General features: G+C 37.6%; 1 protein-coding gene across 5 annotated transcripts in view; it reads right to left on the bottom strand.

Moving 5' to 3' along the window:
• LOC121328688 (fibulin-2-like) overlaps positions 1–24,023 on the bottom strand; it is a 52,434-nt gene extending 28,411 nt beyond the window's left edge. For 2 of the 5 annotated variants that reach the window (XM_041273641.1, XM_041273646.1), the window contains exons 1-2: positions 23,921–23,998; positions 14,399–15,956 (exon numbers count right to left, since the gene is read on the bottom strand). In XM_041273641.1, coding sequence (XP_041129575.1) covers positions 14,399–15,797 — 1,399 coding nt within the window. In that variant the 5' untranslated portion in view covers positions 15,798–15,956; positions 23,921–23,998. Of the gene's footprint in view, positions 1–14,398; positions 15,957–23,570; positions 23,590–23,920 lie in introns of those variants that run through there. The other 3 variants (XM_041273644.1, XM_041273642.1, XM_041273643.1) reach the window with 3 other exon arrangements.
• Positions 24,024–24,341: the final 318 nt, after the last annotated feature.

Below are 24,341 nucleotides of genomic sequence, written 5' to 3'. Positions count from 1 at the left end.
ACTGCCTGGACAGCTGCATGATTACTGAAGAGCCAAAGGGGCTCAATGCAAAGGAAACTCTTCTGTATTTTATAAGAGAGGGAGATTTGGTTATTAAGGTTGTCTCTACAAATCACGGAGGCAACTGCATGACGATTTTATGCAATGAACAAATTGTGGGTAAAAATACACAGGTATTTATTTATTTTTTGTCCCCTATTGGTAGTTATTACATATATCTATAAAACACAAATACACATTTTAAAACAGATTTACCTTACAGCACTGCTTCTTAGGTATTGTAAACATTACATTGCATGACATATTAGGTCATTTCTACACTACAGAGACAATATTTAATTTGTCTGAGCTCAGCTTGTCCCATAACTGTGGAATGACCGAAAAAATAGGTAATGCAATGTCTGTAGATAAAACAAAATCACTGTATTGCATCAATGGAAACACAGGTGTCCTGCCAGAAGGCTGTAACAATAACTGTACAGACATTCTAAGTGCTGGACCAATATGAGCCATATGTAGAGGCAGTCCAAATCTGCGGGAAAATATGCAAAAACATTTTCAGTAGATATCTGCAGACCATCTTATGTGTTAATAATGGCTTATAAAATGTAAATCAAGTAAACATAATCCTATCAAACAATGTATGGGTTAAGTACTTCCAATTTAATATACTAAGCATTTTTGTCAGCAAAATCTTTAGAAACTGTCAAACAAAAACATCACACGAGACTTCTTACTGGCTACATATTCAAAACTATAAATCCAGCCTTTAATGAGCTCCTACTTTTTGAAGGAGACAACACATCTGTTAATTTAACAGAGTTACATATTTACTAAGTTACATATTTCAGGTCACTTTAGCAGTCTGTTTATGATCTTTATAATGACGATCTAGCCATATGTGCAATAAATCAAATGTCCAGTCCAATGTACTGTAGTTGACCCTTCTTTGAGCACTAAAGCACTCCCATTGTACCTTTCACTTCACAAGCCTCAGTGAAAAGAATCATTGGTCCAACAGGAATGGGCTGAAGCTTTGCCAACAAAACTTTGTATTTTAAAATTACTATTATTCTTCAAATGATGATAGTAAAATATTCCTAGGTAATGCATTAAATCCAAATGATCCAGTAGTGTTCATTGCAGAACCGATATAAAACTGCATCTGATTTACATGTTGAGAAACTACTCTCAGCTCAACGTCCTACTGAAACATTTACAAGGGCTCGACGGCAAGCCGTGACATCCTTTAAATTCAAATTTGCAGTCAGTGGTTTCCTATTTCACACGACCGGCCTATTGACATTATAGCGGGGAATGGCAGTAAAATGTAAATAATGGTTATTTATCTTTTTTTTTTTTTTTTTTTATTTTTTACATATTTCATTTTGTATTTTTATTAACTACATTGCCGTTCTTCTCCTGAAATCCATCTAAATTCAAAGCAAGAAAAGAAGAGATAAATAAACTGCTGATGTCGTGTAAGCTTGTCACAGCGCACTGTCAGGCATGAAGGAAGTTTCCGAGTGAAGCTCTTTTTCTGAGGTATTGTTTTTCCATGCTGTTTGAAGATTGAGCATTTACATGTATGCCACACTAACAGTGAAATGGTAAAGCTACAAGCTATCACAAATCATGAACAGAAACCCGAGGAACAGCACTCCAACACTGTTTAAGGACCCAGCAAAACTTCTTGTTTCCAAAACTGTATCATTACAAGGGAACTATTGGTCCCAAAAGGAAGGATTTTCAGTATTTTCTCTCTGTTGCAGATGATGTCAGATGATATTTCCTCCTAACAAATTTATTTAATCTCTACAGCAATCAGTTTCCAGTTTATAGAACAGGAGTTTGACAACCCAATCTTTCTTGAAGGACAAGCTCATACCTCTCAAGGTATCAAGGTTTTAATACATTGAACAACATTAATATTCTTAGCTTACCAAAAGGTACCACTGACATTTCTACTACAGACACGATGGGTCCCTGAATGTGAGACACCGATCTTACTGTAGATTAGACAAATTGCTTTCTTTCAGATGATACTATAATATTACAGATAATGGTGATATACAGTAATCTGGGATATACAGTAGAGTCATTTTGCTATAAACACACAGCTTTCAAGATAAATTACATTATTTACATTAAACTCCCCCGATTTGTTAATGTAAATGTGTCGTAAATCTAACATCTCTGCTTAGCTCTAAACCAGACAGTTTCAGAAACACCACACTAATATCTAGTCATACAGACTGCATCAAATTTCACAGAAGGCACACAATGATGTTTCCTAAAACACAGAAATAACAGTGACTGTGTCCTGCTTTACTTTTTTTCTTTTTTTTTTTGACTAGATCTAAATATGTGTTTAAATTGGTAATGGCGTACTGAAAAGATACACAGAACAGTTTTGGAGTTAACAACTGGCTATTGTTATTTCATTGGTGTAAAAAAGAGAGAGAGGACCAGTGTGTGAAACATAAAGACCACGGTTCAAACTCAAGACAGTGTTGTTGAAACACCGCAGGCCCCAAATCAAATATGCTTGCATTTGAAGCCACATCATCACTTAATTGATCCTCTGTTGGGTTTAGCAAAATAAAACAACACTGTTTATAAGCTGACAGTTAGCGTCAGCCAACCCAATCTAGCCATTTCAAGTATGGTCCCTCAATTGCAGTTTAATACCCGTTTGCACTGCTTCATTACATTTTTTATACTGGTGTCATTTTGTGAATTGATTTTCTGGGTAATGTGTGCTATTCTCTTTTACACTGGCATGGTAATTCACTAGTACAATTTGTAGTTTCTTTTTTCCAAAGGGGAACATAATGGGAATGTACACTTGACCATAAACAGCAGGAGCGAGTGAGGAATACCCCTCTTGCAGCTATAGACAGGGTCTATATGTGTATAAGGAGTTGGAGCTGTAAATACAGCATTTCTAGTTATTTAAAATTAATCTCAGGAATATACAGTTTATTTTGGTGTCCACTTGACGTGGTTATAAAAGGAATACACGAATAACAAAAATAAACTGTCAAAATAAATACATTTGCTAAGCATTTTGGATATTTCTGTTTCTTATGGGTTACCAGAACTTAGATAAGTGTACTAATACAACACCACTTGGTTTTAATGATGAAACACATATCAGGTAAACATTGGCAGTTGTAGGCCCTGCTTACCTGTCAGCTTCGAGCTTTTGAGCTACGAGAACCTAACCTGGGCAGCAGGACTTGATTTTGAAAGGATTTCAGGGCCTTATGAGGGTGATCGTTTTTTTTATGTTTTTTATTATAAAAATAAATATCTTTGACGTGTTGAAGAGAATACCTTTTTATTTTCGAAGTATCTCTGTAAAAACAGTGGTGTATTTGATCCCATATGTTATTACTTTCTTTGGCCTACGCTCTTTTTGTTTTTAATTAAGCATAACCTGAAGGAAAGGTTCAATCCCCTGCAAGCTAACACACAGAGGCTTTAGTTATGATGAATGATGCTCAATAAATCAAATACACATGTTGCTGACTAGATATCAGTCATTCTGCCGAACACATGAACAATATCTCTCAAACTTACAAACAAAACATTTTCATCAAGTAGACAAGCCTGTTGTGCAAGTGACACAGGCAAAATTGTATTCTCTAAAACAGATGTATTTATGATTTATTATTTCAATAGAAAACAATTTTTATGCCATGAAAGAAAAAGTGTTTTTTATGATTATCAAAGCCACAGTATTAAAATGTATTCTACAAGAATTCACTGGGATTTTGACAGTAAAAGCTCACAAAAAGGTTTTGAAGAAAATTATACTGCACTATCAGCAGTGAACTTCAGTACAGATGATGAAATCCTCTGTTAACAAATTGTTCAATGGAACAATCGCCTAAAATTCACCAGGTTCAAACACAATTGAGAATGCCCCCACCACACAAAGCCAAGCAATGAGAGGAAATTACTGGGTTAACAGTCAGAGCTGTTTCACTGGAAACTATTCACAAAATGACTGGCAGTTTCTGATGGAGGAACAAAGGTCACCATTGTACTGTGCATAATTCCAATGCTTATTTCAATAACTTTAGTTTTCCTTTTGTTTTGGTGCTGTTCTTAATTCTATGGCCATGATTGTTCATGTTTAGAATCATTAAGCCACCTACTATATATATGCAAATGTCATATAATTTTAAGCAATGGTGAATGTAGTTATTTAGAATATCAGTACTATACCCTGATGAACAGCAGGTTTTACTAACCCCTTTCAGGAATAATCTCTGACCATCTTATTATTTTACTTATAATCCATATAAATGGAAGAAAACATTCAGATGTACTTTAAAACTATGTTATATAGAACAGTAATCATGTTTTTATAATTGAAATTAAAAAAAAAAATACACACTGTTTATTTACACATAACTGATGCTGCTTGTGATATATACAGTAAGCTTGCATTGCAGCAGCACCAACTGCAGTGGACTTAGGGGAAACAAAGCTTTATTTAACAGTCACTGTTCCAACCAGGTTAGTCACAGTGCTCCGTTTTCGAAACTTAAATTATTAGTGTTAGTGTATATTTTGTATGTTTCAAACATATTCCAACATAGCACTTACACTGTCTAAGCAATACAACCACTATAAGTACCCCCCCCGCCCCACCCCCAGTGCTTTGGCATACTATACCCAGCTCCATACACGGCAGCGGCACCGTATATAGTTGCTATGTATAATGATTTGGTAGTGGATTTTAATACAAAAACTTTTGTTTATGGAATATGCATTATACAAACCAAAAGACTGAATTTTGCATTTGAGTGATATTTAATGTGTGACTTATAGTATTCATATCAAACCTTTTCTGTTAACAGAGAAAAAAAAATGAGTGTGTGAATGCCACCTGATGAACCTTTGAAGGTTTAAAACTACCTCAGAATTCTTGGCTAGCGATCAAACCTTCGAACACAGCCCTACATTTGACGGTGTTAATGTGAAATTAAAACACCTCCTCGCTGTGGTCTAGTGGGTGCAAAAACAAATAACGGACAGCTTGTTGTTTTCTGCGCATGTTTTGATAATTTAAAAAGCTTTAACCTCTTAAAAAGGGTTTCAAGACTTTATCAATCAAAATATTGGACTTGTGTGTTGTTAACTTTCTACATTCACTACTTTAAATCAGAAGTTGTGGCATTACTTGTGGTGTATTCATACATTCTATGTTTAACCTAGCAGATCTAACAACAGCTTGTAGTTGAGTTATAAGGCGGCCCTACTGAACAGTAGTTGTTCCTTTTTTTAACATGCTGTAATATTTAACATTGTGCACACATGGGTTTCAACAGTGCCCCCCCCTATAGATCCCCCCGACACCCCACCCCCCCATATGTGGGGAGCTGGTTCGTACAACACAGAAACTCCACTGTAAGTCACATCTAGCGACATCATGCAAAGCAGATAAAACTATAGTCAATGGGGAATTCATGGCCAGTAAAACAAAGGGCTGCAGGGTACTAGCAGGAGAGGATCTGCTATCACTGGCCTTTAGAACAGAAATAAAGCTTGATTTTCCAGCTTCCTAATTAACTGAATCAAGTCAACACAAGCTTGCAAAAGAGACAAAACTGAATCTGCTCATAATCCTAGGGTCAAGGGCATCACTACAGCTAAATTATATGCAACATCCATGTACTATTAAAGGTGTTGGGGTGTAATGCATTATGCATTACTGTAATCTGATTACATTTTTCAGAAACTTGTAACTGTAATGGTTTCTTTTTCAGACAGATAACTGTGCCTGAGAAGTAACTATTTATAACAGTAACTAGCTTCATTTTTTGTTCAAGTAACTGTAACTTCCCCAATACCGACTGTTATGACTATATACGCCATATGTTTTTCACTTTAGATGGCATTACGCATTAGTTAAATGTTGCTTGCCAACCGACTCTTAAAACAAAATGATCTGATTCTGTCGTAATGCCAATTATGAGATCAAACATAATATTTTCATTTGAAAAAAGGTTCTAAATGCTGGCTTTACATCAAATATATGGATAATTTGGATGTATGCACTTTATCTTAGCAGCTTACCTCACTGCCTAGAAATGAGCTATGTCTGTCATACATCTCATGTAATCCATAAAGTTAAACAATAGACAAAGGTTTGCACTTTTTGGGGATTCACCAGCACAAATTATGTATGCTTGGTTTCACACTGCATGTCAGGTTGCTGTCTAAACAAAGTTAATATTCCCTCAGATTATCCTGCAGACTGCAGCACAGGGCTTGATTGTCAGCACAAACTGCTCCATCATCCAGACAGTGCACAGTTTAAGAGTAAGTAAAAACACAGATTGCAATGACATTCTGTATGGTCTACAGTCGCGGTTATGGATTTCGAGTAGAAAGGAAAGAAAAGAAAAACACCAGGCTAACAGTTAAGCTTCTAAAGTATGTGCCTGGATATGAACTCATTTTAAAATGCAACTGATACCGTCTTATTCGGAAACAGCACCAAGGTCCCAGTCACTGAAATGCTGGTGCGAAAACTTTGCAGTAATTCTTATTAATGGGTGTGGCAGAGCAAAGCTCTGCCCTTTTTAAATTGGCAGGGATGGGGTTAATTTCCCCTACCTGCCTGGGTTTATTATGTTCAGGTGGCTGGGGTTGATTAGTTGATTAGGTTAATTAATGATCAATCAGCGCCCAGCCACCTGACATAAAAGGAGGCCTCTGCTTCTCATTTGGAGGAGGGAGCTGAGGAAGCAGGTTGGTGGGAGTGGGAGTGGGAGTGGGAGTGGGAGTGGGAGTGGGAGTGGGAGTGGGAGTGGGAGTGGGAGTGGGAGTGGGAGTGGGAGTGGGAGTGGGGGGTTTTGGGTGGTTTGTGGTTTTGAAATTTTGAATCCAGTGAAGGCATTGCCCAGCCTGGAAACCTTATTTTTGTAAGTTTTGTTTTCTTTGTTTAGGTATTTGTGTTTAAACATCTTTGTTTAGCCCTTGTGCACATTTATTTTGCGTTAATTTATAATAAAAGTATATATTTTTTTGAACTGCAGTCTGTCTCTGGGCCTCTGTCCACTCGCCAGCCTGCCAAAATGGGATAAAGTACTAAATACAGACAATGATTACAATCTCATTTAAAATAGTTGAAAAAAAGCACTTTCAATGCATTCAGTACACAGACATTCCTTTGCTATTGCTGCAGCAATTAATGATAGCGGTTTTCAACTGAAATTGCTTATGCTGGCAATAAACTTTGGCGTACAGTACATTTCCGAAGTCTGTAATTAGAGTGTAATTTCTTTTAGCAAAGATAATAATTGCTACAGGAATGCATTGAAAGTGCATTGTTTTTCAACTGTTTTAAATTAGACTATAATCATGAAAGGTATGCACAACACAAATGCAGTATAAATACAATTATCTATCCAAACAGGAGGAAAATCACTGAGCAGCCCTAATCACTGTTAATGGAGTTGGTGAAAGATTACAAAAATATTTTTTTAGCAAGGCTGTTGCTTGCCTTGCCCTCTACAAACACAAAAATCTGTGATCAGCAGAAGCTTAGATCAGTTTAGACCCCCTTGTTTGAATAACTCACTCACACCTAGAGGTGACAAATGTATAGCAGCATCCACTTTCCCTGATGTCAAAACAAAAATAGGAAGGGACAGTGTGTTTATGTGTAGCGCTCTGTTTTCTGAGATATGTTTGAACACTAATACAGAGCTGTGTTACATATGGAAAACAGTCCGCCAAAGCATACACTTTCTCCCTAAAGGCTATACGCACACTCCCCTCTGATTAATCAGCTTCACTGCCTGTCTGCTACTCTGTATACAGTCCAACAATGACTGCATGTTGAAGGATAAAAAAAAGAAAATAAGGGATCTGATTTTATTGCTCTTTCATGATTATTTTTTGTACATCTTTAATAGTCTGTCATGATGTCATCCTATCAAGGAGAATGTGGATTCCAGGCAAAGTGCTGGAAACCAACATAACCAAATGCTTGTGCATCCATCACCATTACCTAAATCCACTGGGATTGTACAAACATTACTGGACACAAGGGATTACAGAGAGAACATTACTCAAGCAGCACCATGGCACACACTACCTCACAGCAACAGCTTGGGGTCCGCAACTATGAGATGACAGTATATTTTTAGTAAGAGTTTCAGTCCAGTTATCTAGTGCTGTATATTAACATATACGTATATAGGCCAGAGTCCGTGGTCATGTATACAATATACATACAGAATAAACAGTCCTGTTCTCATGTATACTCAATAAAGGGGTTTATTCTTCAGCTCAACAAAAGTAATTCAGGACTGAAAGGGTTAAATGCATTGCAATAAAGATACACCATATATGAATTTGTGGAGGACACTGGTCCCTGCCTAATCATTTATTCATTGTTTTTTTTCATCTAAACCTTCTTATTTGCAGGTCATAGTTGTACTAAAAAGCAACTCGCTGGCAGTAATACGTTTTGACTTTCTGTCATAGAAGTCCCTGCTATATTTACCTCGCTTGCTGCAATTCTAGCGCAAAAAGGGTAGTCATTTTTCATGACAAAAAAAGAAAATAATCCATTTAACATGGGAGTAGTACCCCTGGTCCAAAACTAATAACTGGACATGCTTCACCTTTCACACCTTATGCATTTTTGGAGATGTCGTCCTTCAGGTGAAACGTAAAATCAGTGTTTTACCCCCTATGAAGCCATTAAAGTTCCCCTGGCATGGAATTAAGAAGTCATTACCACTGCAAAGATAACAATACCTTACCTATTACATCAGGCAGCACAAATCACTGCCAGTATTCATACTATCTCGATAATGTTAAATACCATCTTAACATTCTTAAATGTCATTCTTAAATATTTTTGTTATTTCTTTAATATTCCAAATTTAAATAATAATAATTATGTTATAATTCTATTGATATGCATTCATTTCCTACAATAAAATACAAATCAGAGATATCTGTTTTTTAAAGCAAAGGGCATACAGAGTTAAGGCAATCAATGATATAATTTCACCAAACAAAAGTTGGTATGACATTCTCTCACACTGCCCCGAGCTGAGGAATGCAGACTAAAGGTATCATTCTGTGTCAACACTGTCTACAACTCAGAGACTCTTCATAAACTTCCTTCCTTCCTTCCTCAGTTTCTCCCAGGAGAACCCCGACTATGTGAAAAGTAATATTAAATGATCTTAGATATCTGAGATCCACTACTGGGGATGCAATGACTCTTATTCAACAATGTTCTGAAGATAACCAAGTTGCACTGCTAGTGTTGATTAAACAATGCATTAAAAAACTTGGCAATTCCATCAATGACTAATCAACACCTTAATTGGGGCACAAATCAACGACAATTACACCAACAGCCGCTACAACATTTAAGCTGGGTATAATTGTTAATTTCAACTCATCCATGTTCAAATCCTACGGTCATTCCTTGCACAGCTCTTATGTGTTATTTGTTAGTTCAATGTATTATTCCCCAAATTCTTATTCCCAGGAAAACGGTTAATTGAATTGGGTGTGTTATGAGTCGACAAAAGGAATGCAGCAGATGATCCAAAAAAATATTGGCAAGGTCAGGATTGCTCTATTCCAGTCTTTTACACTCCCAGCTGATTTTGAAGCTGTTTTTGAGTAAATGTAAGCCAGAAGTGGAACATACAACATCACTGTCCGTCAAGTTTAGATTCCCAAGAACTAGCCCTAAAAGATAATCAAGTAAGACATTCATTGCAACAATCAAGGTATTTGCCAGACATTGATAATGCATATGTAATCAGCTGTTTCAGATAAACATTGTGCAAATGGAAACAGTAATACACAGATAGAGATGGATTTAGTATAGACTCTCACACTGTAAAGACTGCATAACCACACTACTTCACCTTTTACAGAACTCTGTCATGATCCTCTATTCATACACATCTAAGAAGCATTCTGGGTTATTGTTTGCATTTATACTTTCCTAAAATGCAGTTCCACAATAGTTATAAAATATGCATAGTTTAAATAAATGTTATAGCAGTTTTCTTTAGTTAATGAATGCCCATATAACTAGAATATAAATTACTGTATTAATATATTGAAGAAAAAACTAATGGCTTGTTCAGTGTGGCATCTCCTGTTCAGGCATTAGCTGGGAAGATCAGCTTTCTTGCAATGAGATGAATAATTATGTAGACTTTCTGCTTTTTAACTGCTTGATCTATATCACTGTTCCATATATACAGTCTGTTACCACAATAGAGGGGAGTGATAACAAGAACAGTGTTACCATAAATCATTGCAAACAGAGTATCAGACACTGCTTGGGAAGAATCGCATTAGGGAAGCAGTTATGCAATTGGACATGCTGTTGCAATATAATTTACCATGTGCTGCACCTAACAGACTGTGCCTCGTCCACCTTCCGTGGCTAACACATTTGCATGGGAAAACAAGTGTATGAAATGAATTGACAAGGTTTTTATGGGGTTTGGCACACTAGCTCAAGCTGCTGAATGTACATATGCAGCTCATACCTGAACTGATCTTTTAGTGGCGTGCTAACTCAGAAAGCTATGCAGGGTCACTTCTCACATCAATCTGTTTCACTGTTTCATCATAAAGGTACTCTGTGGTAACCCAGTAATCAGTTGGTAACACCAAATGATAACATGACATTCCTTCAGCCCCTCTCTCAATCTTTACCCCCACCACCATCCCTTTTCATCCAGTACTTACAGTCTACAGCACTGTATGTTTCCACAATTAACAGGAGATACTTACATGCACTCTATAAACAGATAAAACAGGTAATTACAAATAACAAGGGTATATTAAATTGGCTCCCACTTTTTACCAGTATCTATAGTGTTATTACTGTCTCAGTATACACTTCAATAGCCTGCAAAATGCTGGCCTCCCCAAAAGCAGCGCTATATTGCACTGACTGACTTAAAGACACTGCAAATCATAACAACAAAAGCGTGGCTAGTAATCTTTTTTCCTACAGCTCTGTATTACGGTAACCAAAGGGCAATTGTTTGGAGGCTAAATGAAATGCGTTACAGTATATTCTTTTCTGTTCTGAATATCCAGTAGACTCATATGATATCTTAAATGATTAATTGACTTAATTAGTTACATCATTTAACAAAAGTGGAAAGCCTGAAGGCTGTATTAAATAATTGTTCTTAAAAGGCTGATATTTTAGTTACTAAAACATTAAGGGTCACGTTGTTTTCTCTCTTCCCCTGCTATGTGACTGTTATGTTAAAGATGTATACTATACAGCAAATCTAGACATTCACATAAAAGATCAGCTTTTAAAACCTATATGAAATGTTTCCCTATGGTACAAAAAGCAGTATAAAAAATATATTATTTTAAATACTACTGTTGCCCAAAATAACCTGCTCTTTCAGTGTGATAGCATCTCCGATAAAATAAATATGTACTGAATGAACTTGTAATAGACCAAAAAAATAAATAAATAATAGCATCAAACTCGTTCAGGTTTTCAGCAAAAGCTAATAAGTGTATCGCCATTGGAGAGAAAGCAGGAATAGTTTATATGCATTAGCTCAACCAAACAGGATTAGGAAACCCTTTGTGAAGGTCAAAAGCTACACAAAGTATGATGTTACAGTCTTCACATTTAAAGATGTCTCGTGTTAGTCAGGGTTATCAAAGCTGAGAGTGGAAGACAGTATATCACAAACAGGGCATAGTCAAGGTCGAAACACTCCTCTTCTAATCATTACCTTTTTGTCTACATCATATGCCTTTCATTTACTAAGGAGTACAGATTAAGAAACATCTCCCTTCTGCAGATCAGTATATAATTGAATTGTGCACGCAGCCGACTGGGGGCTTACACAGCTGTGCACCAGTACTGACTTTCTGCAAAGGAAAAACTTCAACCCACTTCAACCAAGAGCTGCTGCTTCAAGATGATGTTCAAAGTATTGCAGTGTCTCTAAAGCCTTTCTAGGTTCAAAGCTAAGGGCCCACTCACTAAATGTTTTCTAATCGGTTTCACACGATTTGTTTTGGTTGTACTAAACGTGGGTTTCACAACAACGTTATTTGCTGAACGTGTATTTCCATCAGTCACTGGGATTACAGCTGTGGCCAAAAGTTTAGCATCACCTAGGATTTTAGGATTGAGACATAATTCTAAAAAAATATAACAACATAATGTGATGAAATAAACTACAAAATGATACCGGAAGCCATAATAGTAGTACAGTATTTCATGTTAGATTTCAAAATGTCAATTTTTTCCACCTTTGTCTGTTTCAGCAGATTCTGAACAGGGGGGTCTCTGATAGTGCAGGTTTTGAAATACATTCTGAGGATTCAGTCTGGCCCAGTGGAACTGATGGAAGAGGCAACGAGCACCCAGTGCAAAGGGTTTTAGTCGTGGTTTTGAAACCATGGACTATAGAAACAAATATAAGTAGTACAGAGGGCTGTGAATTAATTATGCTACCAGGAAAATACTGGCGGTAGGTGAATTAATTTAGAAATGGCAATTATACGAAATTCGATACATTAAAGCAATCTTTGACCTTCGACTTGTAGACTGCAGATGGATATTGGAACGAGACGAGACACTGGTTTCATGGTGCAGATGGAAAGAAGCCTGTCAAAGTTTTAAGAAAAAACTTGAAATACAATAGTTTGGGTTCTCAGAAGAAAAGGAAAGGGCAGGGCTACCTGTCAAGGGAACGACATGCTTTAAGCTTATGTGTAGGGTTTATTTTGGACAGCAGCCAGGCTGCATATTATAAATATATGGAATTCTTAACCTTATCTTACTGGTAGCAAGACATAGCAGCTACATTTTGTTTTACTCTAATGCCTGCCTTCTGTAAGAAAACAAAATAGGACCTAACGGAAAATGTAAAGTGACCCTTCAGGCAACACTGACTGAGTCAAATGTTTAGGGAGATAAGTAATAATAAAAAAATAAATTGAACCCATACAGGGATTCCATCATTATGTTCTGCTTATGGCCTGGAGCAGTGTTATTGGGCTATAAACTATCCAGATAATGAATAGTATGTTTTATACTGAAAAGAAGGAACACAGAGGCTGTAATAATAATTTATAAAAATGTAAAACTACCATCATACACGAAGCGGGTATATTCTCATCCACTATGCAACAGCTGACTTTAATGACTAATTAAGAACTAAAATAGTGTAACATCCACATGGTTTTGTTTTTTGGTGAAAAAAACGTGCTGTCATGAACAGCCCTGTGCTACATTCACTCCAAGTGGTTGTGAACTGTGCCCCATTCAAGTGAACTGTGCCCCATTCAAGTGAACAGTGCCCCATTCAAGTTTTCATGCAGTAGTTTTATACACATGTTTAGATTTAGAAACATAAATCGGATGAGCAGCTTATATCCTAGTTTCTCACAGGCAGTAATTCATTAGGTCTACCAAGGCTGTGTTTTTAGCATAAAAGTTCTAAAGAATCTACACGTCCTTCAATAAAGGGCCCCCAAGCACAGTGCAGCAGAGTGTTTTCCTGTTTTCTTGTAGTCACTCCAAGGGGTCATGAAATGCATGAGCTATGTCCTGGCATTGTGTTCCATTTACATTCAGGGGCTCATTTAGTGTGCCTTTGCAATGTTTAAAGATTAGAAAGACCAGCATTGAACATTTGATATGAATTAGACCAGTTATACTGTGTCTTGGGACAATTTCATTCATTTGCTAAAGCACTCCTGAGAGGAGGCAATTATTTGAGGGCAAATTCCAGCAACAAGATAAAATAAGATTGCCATAGGTTAATAACATGCAATCCAGTATCCATGCATGTGGGTGTGTTTGTGTTCATTGAAGAGCACACAATGCAGTCACTAGAGTTTGAGTCCCATTAATATGAATGTAGTGTCTAGACTCTCATAGAGGGGGGGAGTGGAGTCCTTGAATCCTTCAGGAATTGATGTTTGAAACTAAATATTAACATATTCATTGGGATACACAAACTTCCGTCAAACCAAGGTTTCAAATGCCAATAGAATTTAACAGCAAACTGTAGAGATTTAGAATTATGAATTTTGAAAATGCGTGATTTATATATTGTGTATTAATAATTGTAGATAATGTCATTAAAGCATTTCATCTATGATCAGGAATGTACATAGGGGAATAGCTTAAGCAATTTATAAATCACCCATAACTATAAGAAGACTCTGAGGGAATATTTAGTAATTCTTTAAATGTATCGACCAATGGTTTTGAAAATAAGCCTTTCTTCAGAGTTTAGTGTTGCTAATCTAAAAAAAAAAATCCTGTTTTTATTTTGAAAATGTACTTATAAATATCACTGAATACTAAACTACGCATGCTCCTCACCTTCATGCGATGCTGGCAAAGAATCAACAGAGTTCATCCCCTCCTCCTCTTCACGCTCATAGTGAGAAAGAGTTTGTGACTGCTTGTTTGATATTTGTCTGTCGCTTGCTTTGACAATAACTGGAGGCTGGCTTGTCGGGATAAATTTCACTGCAGGAAACACAACTTGTTCATGCTTCCTGTCCCATTTTTCATGCTCAGAGAAGTCCTTTTCCTCTGTGTGGTTGCTTATTTGTTCATTTACTACATTACGCATTCTCTCTGGTTCTTGATCAATAAAATATGTGACCTCCTTTTCATCAGACCCAGTTTCAGTTATGTTTTTGTCTAATGTCACGACTGTTTCATTATGTTCTTCTGCAACTGCCACTTCAGCCAGGGGTAACCTTTCTTCCTGCTCATACTGTGTCTCTGGGACTGTTTCTCCGCTCTTTCTAACTTCCTGGGCACCCTGTGTGGTTTCATAGATTAAAGGACTTTTTGTAGTGTCTTCCCTGTATTCCACCTCTTCTTCTTCTTCTTCTTCTTCTTGGGTTGCTATTGTCTCGCTCCGTTCTTGTGCTTCCTGCCCGTCCTGATTTTCATAAGGAGCTGGGGTTTCAAGGTAGGACACAGAAATCACTGCTGAGCTGGTTGGTGCAGGAAGATCATACTCTGTAGTTGTCCCTGTATCAGTGTGGGTAAAATAATAATCCTCATTTTCTGCTGTGCTCGGGTTGCCTGTCTTAAAAAGTGGCAGGAGTCGATCACGACTCATATTAGATTCTTTGGGCAACAGTTCGGAGGCGTCTTGGTCATACGCGTAAGGATCGTTGTAATGTTTTTCAGAAACATTTTCTTCAGCGGTGGCTGGAAATGCAGTTTTCTTATTCGGGTCACAGTCTGGAACAGGGTAGCACATGAGCTCACCCCCAGCATTGGGGCAGTGGCACACCTTGCATGGATCCATCTGGAAAGTGTGTCCAGCCTCATACTTCTGGTCTTCATTGACACAGCCAATGCGCTCACACTGCGTGCACCCATCAGCCGGCTCTGACAGATCAATGCAGTTTTGAGGTATCTCAGGACAAGGAATGAAGTGGCAACTTATCCTGCCTCCTCCTTTGGGACAGGAGCACTCTGTGCTTCCAAAATCAACAAAGTAAGACTTTGATTCTGGAACTTTGCCATTCCTGAACCCTGCATTGAGGCAGTCGTAATACTGGTAACCCTCACAAGTGCATCCTGTTTGCATGCAGGAGGAGCAACATGCATCCCTTTCTAAAACCTCCTCAATACAATTTTCCAGTAACGGGCATTCCACACCTGTGCAGTCCTTCTGGCCTTTGCATTGGCTAATGGACAGTAACAATACACAGTGTAAAAGTATCAATGTAATCAGCCTAAGAGAAGGAGCCATTGTGGGGCAGTGTTTTTTTTTTTTCTCAACCACAGCAAGAAGGCAATCAGACTTAAGAAATCCACAAAGATGCCGAGAATCTGCTTTTGTCCTTCCAGGAAACGTGGATTCAGATTGTAGCTGCAGCTTCTCTCATTAAATGCCTCCACTTCGCCAAAGCTAAAATGGTGAAAGAAAAGTCTGTTAAAGACCATACTCAACAGATTTCTAGTCAAGCACATTCAGAAGCTCGATTTCTCAGTCACAGCCAACATCTGGCTACACAGTTGAATATTTAATCTTACGGCCCCCCCCCCCTTTCCACAACCACATTTTGAAATGTATGTATGCCATACTACAGCTCCCACTTGCCACATCAAAAGATTGTGAAATAGTTGAAAAAAACTAACTTTATTAGGGTCCTTATTAAAAAAAATGGGGCTTCTTATGGTGTATGTCTGTCCTATAGAATGCTAGGAGTGCTTAGTTATACTTACTTACATTTATAATGGTTTCACATCACATTTCATCATAAATGTGTGCTAATTATGGGATTATGACAAGCCTCAGTGTTTGCCTGCACTGGTATTATTCTATGGTAGCAAACTCCAAGCAATCTGCTTTACCCTGTATATATCTGTTATTATTACTACACACTTTCTTAAACTACATTAAGTTGTATAAATCTCTTCAAGAAAAAAGAAACAGTGGGCTTCTGTGTCATAAGTCTGGAATCTTTCGGAATTATTTCGAATAATTTGATTCTAAATTGTGTTGCCATTTTTATGTTCTATTGGTTACCATTTATATCGATTAAGCAGAATTGTCACCCAAGAAAAGTTTAAGGATTAAAGGCTTCTGGATTACTGGGCTGCCACCAACTAAGGACTGAGTAACCAATTAAGTTTCTGTCTTGACAATTTATGATTGAATACTCTTGAATACTTTTTTTTTTTTTGCAGAGAAATATGATGACTTGTGGCGCAGACTGTAGGGTTTTCTACATTATAAATTGTTCCAAAAGTGGTAGAACCCTTTTCAATAATGCACACACTTTAAACACAAAACTACAGCTATGACCAAAAGTTCTGGATCACCTAGAATTTTAGGATTGATACATGTTTGTTTTTTGTTAGTTATCTGGAAAACTACAAAGCGATATGTAATTCAATATGTTAACATAACACTGTTCAGGAGGTTTCATTGAAGCACAATTAGTTCATTCTACAGGGTGATGCAAAAATTATGGCCACAGCTGTAGAAGTACAGAGGATTAAATTGCTCATAATTAATCTATTTCTTATTTTCCCCAGCTGAGATCATTCACAATTACTATCCTGGTACTTCTCAGTTGATTATACGTGCGGCTTGGAGTCTAAATGAGGAGGGCTGATTTATATTATTTGCTTTTTTTTCTGAAATGGTTCGCTGCACATTGCAGCACCAGGCATGAAAACTCAGCAAACAGAATTGTAATGGCAACTTTTTACATCTACTTAATATTTTACTCACACATACACATATTTTCTAAGCTAAAGATAAAAGCGTGACTTCATTGGAAACAGATTTCCACTCATTTTTCTTCTTGAGAATAAGTCCTTCTGTACGTTTATTCAGGGTAAAAGTGACCCTGCATTTTCACCAGCGTCCCAGCCCGGAAACAGACTCGTCAACTCATGAGCTCTCATGCTGCCAAGAGGTCAATCAAGTGTGAAACATATTTAAAATAATTGCAAGGCACATCGAGGCGGGAGTGCATGTTGGTCTTGGAAGCTACTGAGAATTCTAAAACAAGAGAATAAACTGAGGTATCAACAGGAATACTATCTGTTGTGATGCATATCAACAAAACAGAGTTAGCTGGCGCATTGTATTTCAAGGTTACATATGTTGCACTAAAGCCTGCTGAACTCAATTCAAGTTGAAAAAAAAACAAAAAAAACATCATGTACACTAAACGGTTTCGTATTCCAAATCATATATAACCAGTCACAGTTTGATATTGAAACAAGGTGGTATTGAGCTTCAAAACCTAGTTTCAAGGCAGAACCCTGGCAACAGAAAAAAACACAGTAGACCTTACAAATACAGTGCACATACCACAGTCCTCATCAGCAATTCAGCTTCTGGGGTACTACAGAAGCAGATGATCTGAAGCCTCTCCCATGTTCATTTGTTATTCTACTTCTTGCTGGTTTGATTACTTGACCTCCATCTTAGATAATGAGTGTCTTGTTTAGTTTGGTAAAATGGCAAGCACTGTTCTACAATCATGCCGTCATGCTTCCTTTTTTTAAATCAAGGCAGCTTTACAGATCTGAGAATTCAACACCAGCCACCTGGATTTAACATAGTTATGTCATACTTTTGGTATATTTTTTCACTCACTCATTATATGAACTTGTGAATAGAAAAAACAAGGTGTTTTCAACACACCAAATATTCAGCCATGACAATAATTCAAGCAAAACGGTCTGCAAACTAATTAGGATTTTTAAACCTCTTTTACGCTAGAAAAATATTAAAAGCTGATATGCAAAATGTTAACTTTTTCCCTTGCAGCTGCATCTGCTCTGTCAGACAGTGCAAACATTTCATCCCAAAAGCAATCGCTTTCAAAATACCATCTGTTAAACAGGCAGTGCCACAAGAGTGCATGAAACTACTCATATTTCCATACATTAGCAACAGCTCTCTGACCGTTTCAGGCAAGAGGGAAGCCATTTAAAAAGAAAAGCCACAGTCTATGAATGGAGCTAAAAAAAAAAAAAAAAAAACAGCATTTTTTAATCACGAAGAATCACATGTCTCAGGCATGGTTTGAAGGACAGCCAATTAAGACTTATGGAGCTTGTAATTAAAAATACATCTAAAGTGAGAATTTAGGGCCCAATGAAATGGTTATCAGTGGTTAAAGGGAGGCTCTTCTGGTTCTACCATGGCAAACACATCATACAGATACCTTCAATCTATATCCAAGACAACATTGTCTTTATATGAAGAGTTATCTAACACACTGTCTTCCTGGTTATCTAGTTAGGATTTCTTGAAGTTGGTGCCACATAAGAAATGTTACACCACAAAAATCTACATTGCACAAGACACATGTCCATGACAATGTAACAGTTAAGAGCTGTGTACCAAGATCAAGTGATTATTGTCACCAGCCTGGTAACTGGTATCTGAGTCCAAGTGAGAGGACAGACCTAGCCCTCTTCTTGGAAAGAGGCAGTTTCTTGTTTTTTTGTTTTTTTTAGTGCATATTAATAAATATGCACTAATAAATATGCATTCATAAATATTCTCCAATCCTACAGTATTTTGGTTTCAAGTTTTACAAAGGAAAAAAAAAATCTATCCACGTGTAATTCAGTCTTTAAGCTTTTTCCACTTTTATTCACCTACCAGTTGCTTCAGTAAGCCCCACCTATCCTATGTCATGAATTTGTCTGTAGTGACATCAATGATCCAAACTGATAACATACGACTCCCCCAGCCTTTTTACACGGGGTACTGTACACATTTGCTAAACGAAAAATAAAAAAAAGGTTTTAAACCTTCGGGATTCCTCTGAGCTACTCTCTCCATAATTGTCTCTGGTAAAATAGACATAAATAAACGGAATACATAAACTGAATTAAAATCCTGAAAGGAGTAGAAACTTGAAATGATGAAAAGTCATTTCATTCTAGTTAATAGAAAGCTGATTTGGATCATTCATTATCACAATATGTATAACAGCCACTACATCACCCACACAAAGAAAACACATTCAGCTTGAAAACATCCACTCTGTGACAAGTAATGCAAAATGAGCACTATTGAGTCCTGGGGGAATAACAAAAGCCACATCTTCTAAAAAATGAAATTAGTCTGAAGACCAGGCAAGAAATGAAACAGCTACAGCTGACAGAATAAAAGGAAAGCAAAGCACAGCCCAAACCCCAAATACCAGGTCATCTTCACACATTCAAATGCCAGCTCAAGACATGCAATTGAATATAATTTCACTCAACCTGAGGGTTGTCAAGGTCAAATGGTTTGGCTTCCTAGGAACTTTTGTGCTCCACTAAATCTCCTGTCCTGAATAGTGATTAGGTCCTCGGAAAGATGAGTTCTGGTGATGAATCTTCCTCCCAACCTGTGAGGGCGCTAAAGAACGGGAGGAGAAGTATCTGGAAGGGCTGGCCTGACAGTTCGTTTCCGGGTCAGGGAAGTGGGTCAGCCTGGATGGAAGCGCGACTCTGTTGTAAGACCGTATTGATTTGAGAGGTAAACGAGAGGCAGCTGCAAGTAATAAGGCAGCTGCAACCGTTTATCTCGATATCATGCGGGATTACATATAGGGGCCAGGGTAACGCTGGTCTTTTCCTTCGTTTGGGTTAACGCTTGGAGAGAGAAGGAGCGAGAGAGGAGCTCTCGTTGTAAAGAGAATTACGTGTTGTGTTTTGTTGTGTTTGTTTTGTAATTGTCTGCGTTTTGCACCACCAGACAGTTAACTCACCGGTCCGGAGCTGTCGACCAGGGTCAGCACAATCCGGATCACCACTGCACGGAACCGTCACGAAATACAGTGTCTTCACCCACCACAAGCACGTCTGCACTCACCCAGGACTGGTGACCGTGTGTAATTTTTGTTCGGGACTGTGCCCAGTTATTGTTATCCCCGTGCTTTACACATTGTTGTGTATAGCCGGGGATTTATTATTTAACGGTCACCAGACCTGGATTATAAATAAAAGCACCTTTTCACTGGAAACTGTTGTCTGCCTGTCACTCCTGCATCGCATCACCGTTATACCTGTTCCCCTCCACTAGGTCCTCTATTCTTCAGCAATGGCTAGATCTCAAGGTGTAATATGAGCAGTCTAGTACCGTACGTATGGGAGTAGAGGATTTACTTTTTGTTGCCTGTGATGTCTAAGAAAGTGGTTTAGTATTATAAAGGCTGGGTTGAGCAGTTATCTGTCCAGAGGGAACCTGTTAAATCAAAAGCAGCCGGTCACTTTTCTTTTCTGTGGTCACTAGACAAGCTTTAAGTTCAAGTGCATATGATTCTGCAAACAGTTTTATTACATTATAATTACACTTGTTTATTGGTATGCAGTAACTACAGATATTTCGTGCATGTGCATTATAAAAATGACAGGAACCAATTCAACTGTGCATGTTGTGTGACTAGCCATGTGTTCGGAACCGTTCTGATATGCACTGCATGCCACTTTATATAATGTTGATGTTTCAACTTCACTAGTCTTTCATTACATTTTCCAAAATCAATGCAGCTGTGTTCATAACATTGCTGTCAACTTTGCTCATCATATACACTTTTAAGTAGTTCTACCCTTTGAATAATAATGTCCATTTCATTTGCACTGCTCTGCTGGTTGGTGTTTAGCATTCCCATCACTTGTAATATTCCCTTTAGGAATCAAGCTGAATATAATACCAGGCATCAATATATAGAATTGCAATGCTGAAGACATACATTTCAAGCAGGATTTTTAGCTTTTATATATCTTACTGTTTAACACAGTTGATGCCTTATCTATTAATCATTGGCATAAGCTGGAATCAAGTGGCCCAATACATTGACTTCAGATCTTCCAACGCATGGCCTTTTACCCTCATGCCCTGGTTTAAACTGAAGCCCTCATCAAAGTGACCAAAAATCACTGAAGCGACTGTAAAGGGTCAAACGGAATATGGGTTTATATGATCAAAGCCCAGTGCAGTGATTGTCCAAGGGTGACCAAACAACATCTAATCCTCTGTGATTTAAATGCTCTGGATATCAGGCCTCGCTTCGGGGCGGCTTATCCTCTAATTTTCAAATGCATACAAGTTTTTCCCTAATGTAATTCTTACAGCTGCTTATAAAATGACCTGCTTTAAAAAACATGTTCTCCTTAATGAAAAAAAGAATATTCTTTTGAGTTTTAAACGAATACAACTTCTCTAAAGCTTGCAGGCTGCAATATATTTGTATAAGAAAGCTTTCAAATTAAAACAATGCTTTGTTGCATTGTATGTATTTTTTTTAGTATGTTTATTGACCATGAATAAACTTGCACTCTACCAGAATTATTCCGGGCTTAAAAGGCATGTCATATGCAGACAGGCTAAAAGAATTGAATCTGTTCAGTCTTGAACAAAGAAGACTACGTGGCGACCTAATTCAAGCATTCAAAATTCTAAAAGGTATTGACAGTGTCGACCCAAGGGACTTTTTCAGCCTGAAAAAAGAAACAAGGACCAGGGGTCACAAATGGAGTTTAGAAAAAGGGGCATTCAGAACAGAAAATAGGAGACACTTTTTTACACAGAGAATTGTGAGGGTCTGGAATCAACTCCCCAGTAATGTTGTTGAAGCTGACACCCTGGGATCCTTCAAGAAGCTGCTTGATGAGATTTTGGGATCAATAAGCTACTAACAACCAAACGAGCAAGATGGGCCGAATGGCCTCCTCTCGTTTGTAAACTTTCTTATGTTCTTATGTTCTTATATTTCACAATGTAGCCTTTCTTAAAACATTATATGCCGTTTTATTTGAATACAACTGTGCCTATCCTTTGGCTTGCTTTTCAGGTAATGAATGACACTTCCTACCAGACAACTCCTATGGTGCACTAATTCAGTTTCTATTGTCTCTTATAACCTTTTCTCCTGTTGTACAGACAATGTTTGGTATTACCTTTACTGATTCACAACGCATAGCAAACATTCAGTGCTAAATGAGACTGGGTACATCCTAAGCTATGTGCATGACCTTATTGATAACATCATAAGCAACTGAACAAGTTACAGCATCAATTCAAAAATACACATGTCTTGTCAGCTTTGTCTTTGCTCATTTTTTCTGTTCTCGTGATTACATTTGTAGTACTTTCATTGTGTGTGATTCAAATGCTTTAGTCTACAGTAACTACTCTGGGGGAATTGGAAATGATTGTCCAAATAGGCTTTTGGATTGTATGCCCACTAGTAGATACAATACTGGTATAAACTGTTGAGGAATACTCCTCCACTATCTCCTTCTCCTCATAATTAGAATTATAAACTAAAGAAGTACTTCCATCTCTTATCTTAGCTATTGTATATCAGTGGCAATTATCTGTATTTTGTCACACACATTGTACTGTATATTTCACAATATAGCCTACTTTAAACTATAAAGCAATATAATATGTTTCATCGAACTGAACGGCCTTTCTCAACATGTATGCAAAACCAAAAAGTTTTTAAAGGTGCCACCAGCTGTATCCACGCAAGCAATACAGCAGTAAGCGACATGTCTCTTAGCAGTATTGCAGTTTCTTACAAGAGTAAAACAAGGCAACTGTAGACTGTTAATGTAGTTAGCATGACCCTGCTCTGATGGACGCTAGTATAACCTCAGCTCTGGTACCCATCTGTTCTTTCTAGTATTTGTCTTTTTCTTTTTCCTTTTTTTTTACAACCCCACTCTCCCCATTAACGGGGGCTAGTATAATGAAATTCACAAGTGCCCACAAAACACATAAAAAACGAATCTCTTCTGTGATCCCCACTCACACCACTGTTGTGTGTACGGTCTAACACAAACGCATTCAACGTTGCTACATAATTTGTGGATTAATTTCCACATCATACCAACTAGTTACTGAAAAATAAATCATATGCCGTGCATTGCCCTTCCCTGACACGCTAGTATTATAATATACTGTAGTATCTCCTTAAACAGCGCCTCACTTTCCAAAAACATTTTACTTGAATTTGCTTTTTAAAAGAACCGTTATAAAGATGGTAGGTACCTTGGCTTTATAAAAGAAAACATTCACGACCACCTCCTCCTCGTTTAAGTGTTGCATTCCAGGTTAAGATTATGAATATTACATCAATACACAATTCCCATAAATGATAACTTTCAGTAAAAATCACGTCTCGCAATACTTACTGCCCGGTACACTGATTACTTTATAAACATTTTGCAGAACACTACTGATTTATTCATAACAGATGCTGTATCATTATTTTAATTAAGCCTTTTATGCAGTCATTTTTGCGCCCTTTCCAGAGTTATTCTAACTCTCAAAAGTATCTATACATCCATCGAAAGAGACTTTACAACCAAGAGGTTTGAAGAAAAAAAAACAAAACAGACCTTCCCTCAGACCTTACCCAGTGTTTCACATTCTTCCGTTGAACTGAGAAAATCCCAAAACAAAATCGAGTTTGAAGTCTGACTTACCCTTCAAATGTGCAAGAACTGCTGTGCTTGGGGGGCGGGGGGGGGGGGGGGGGGGGGTATCCCTTGGAGTGTTTGAAGAGGGGAGGGACAAAACTTTCTTAGTTCCTCGCTGCCCAACTGCGTACAGTTAGTTAGCGCTAACCTGACAGCAGCGTGGCTAACCCATCAATCACTGGGCGGTAAATGCATCACCCTCTGCAGCCATGTAACATGTTTTCTTGGGGTCAGTTAGTAACACTGCAAACGGGGTTCCTCCCCTAACTCATGTTAAAGTTAAAGTTCTCACACCACTAGAAAAAACAACAGCATCTTAGCCTTTTATAACTTTTTTTTT

Source organism: Polyodon spathula, chromosome 16, assembly GCF_017654505.1.
Source record: "Polyodon spathula isolate WHYD16114869_AA chromosome 16, ASM1765450v1, whole genome shotgun sequence".
Classification (NCBI taxonomy): Eukaryota; Metazoa; Chordata; class Actinopteri; order Acipenseriformes; family Polyodontidae; genus Polyodon; species Polyodon spathula.
Note: the sequence above shows the minus strand (reverse complement) of the source record. Positions and strands in the feature narration are given on the sequence as shown.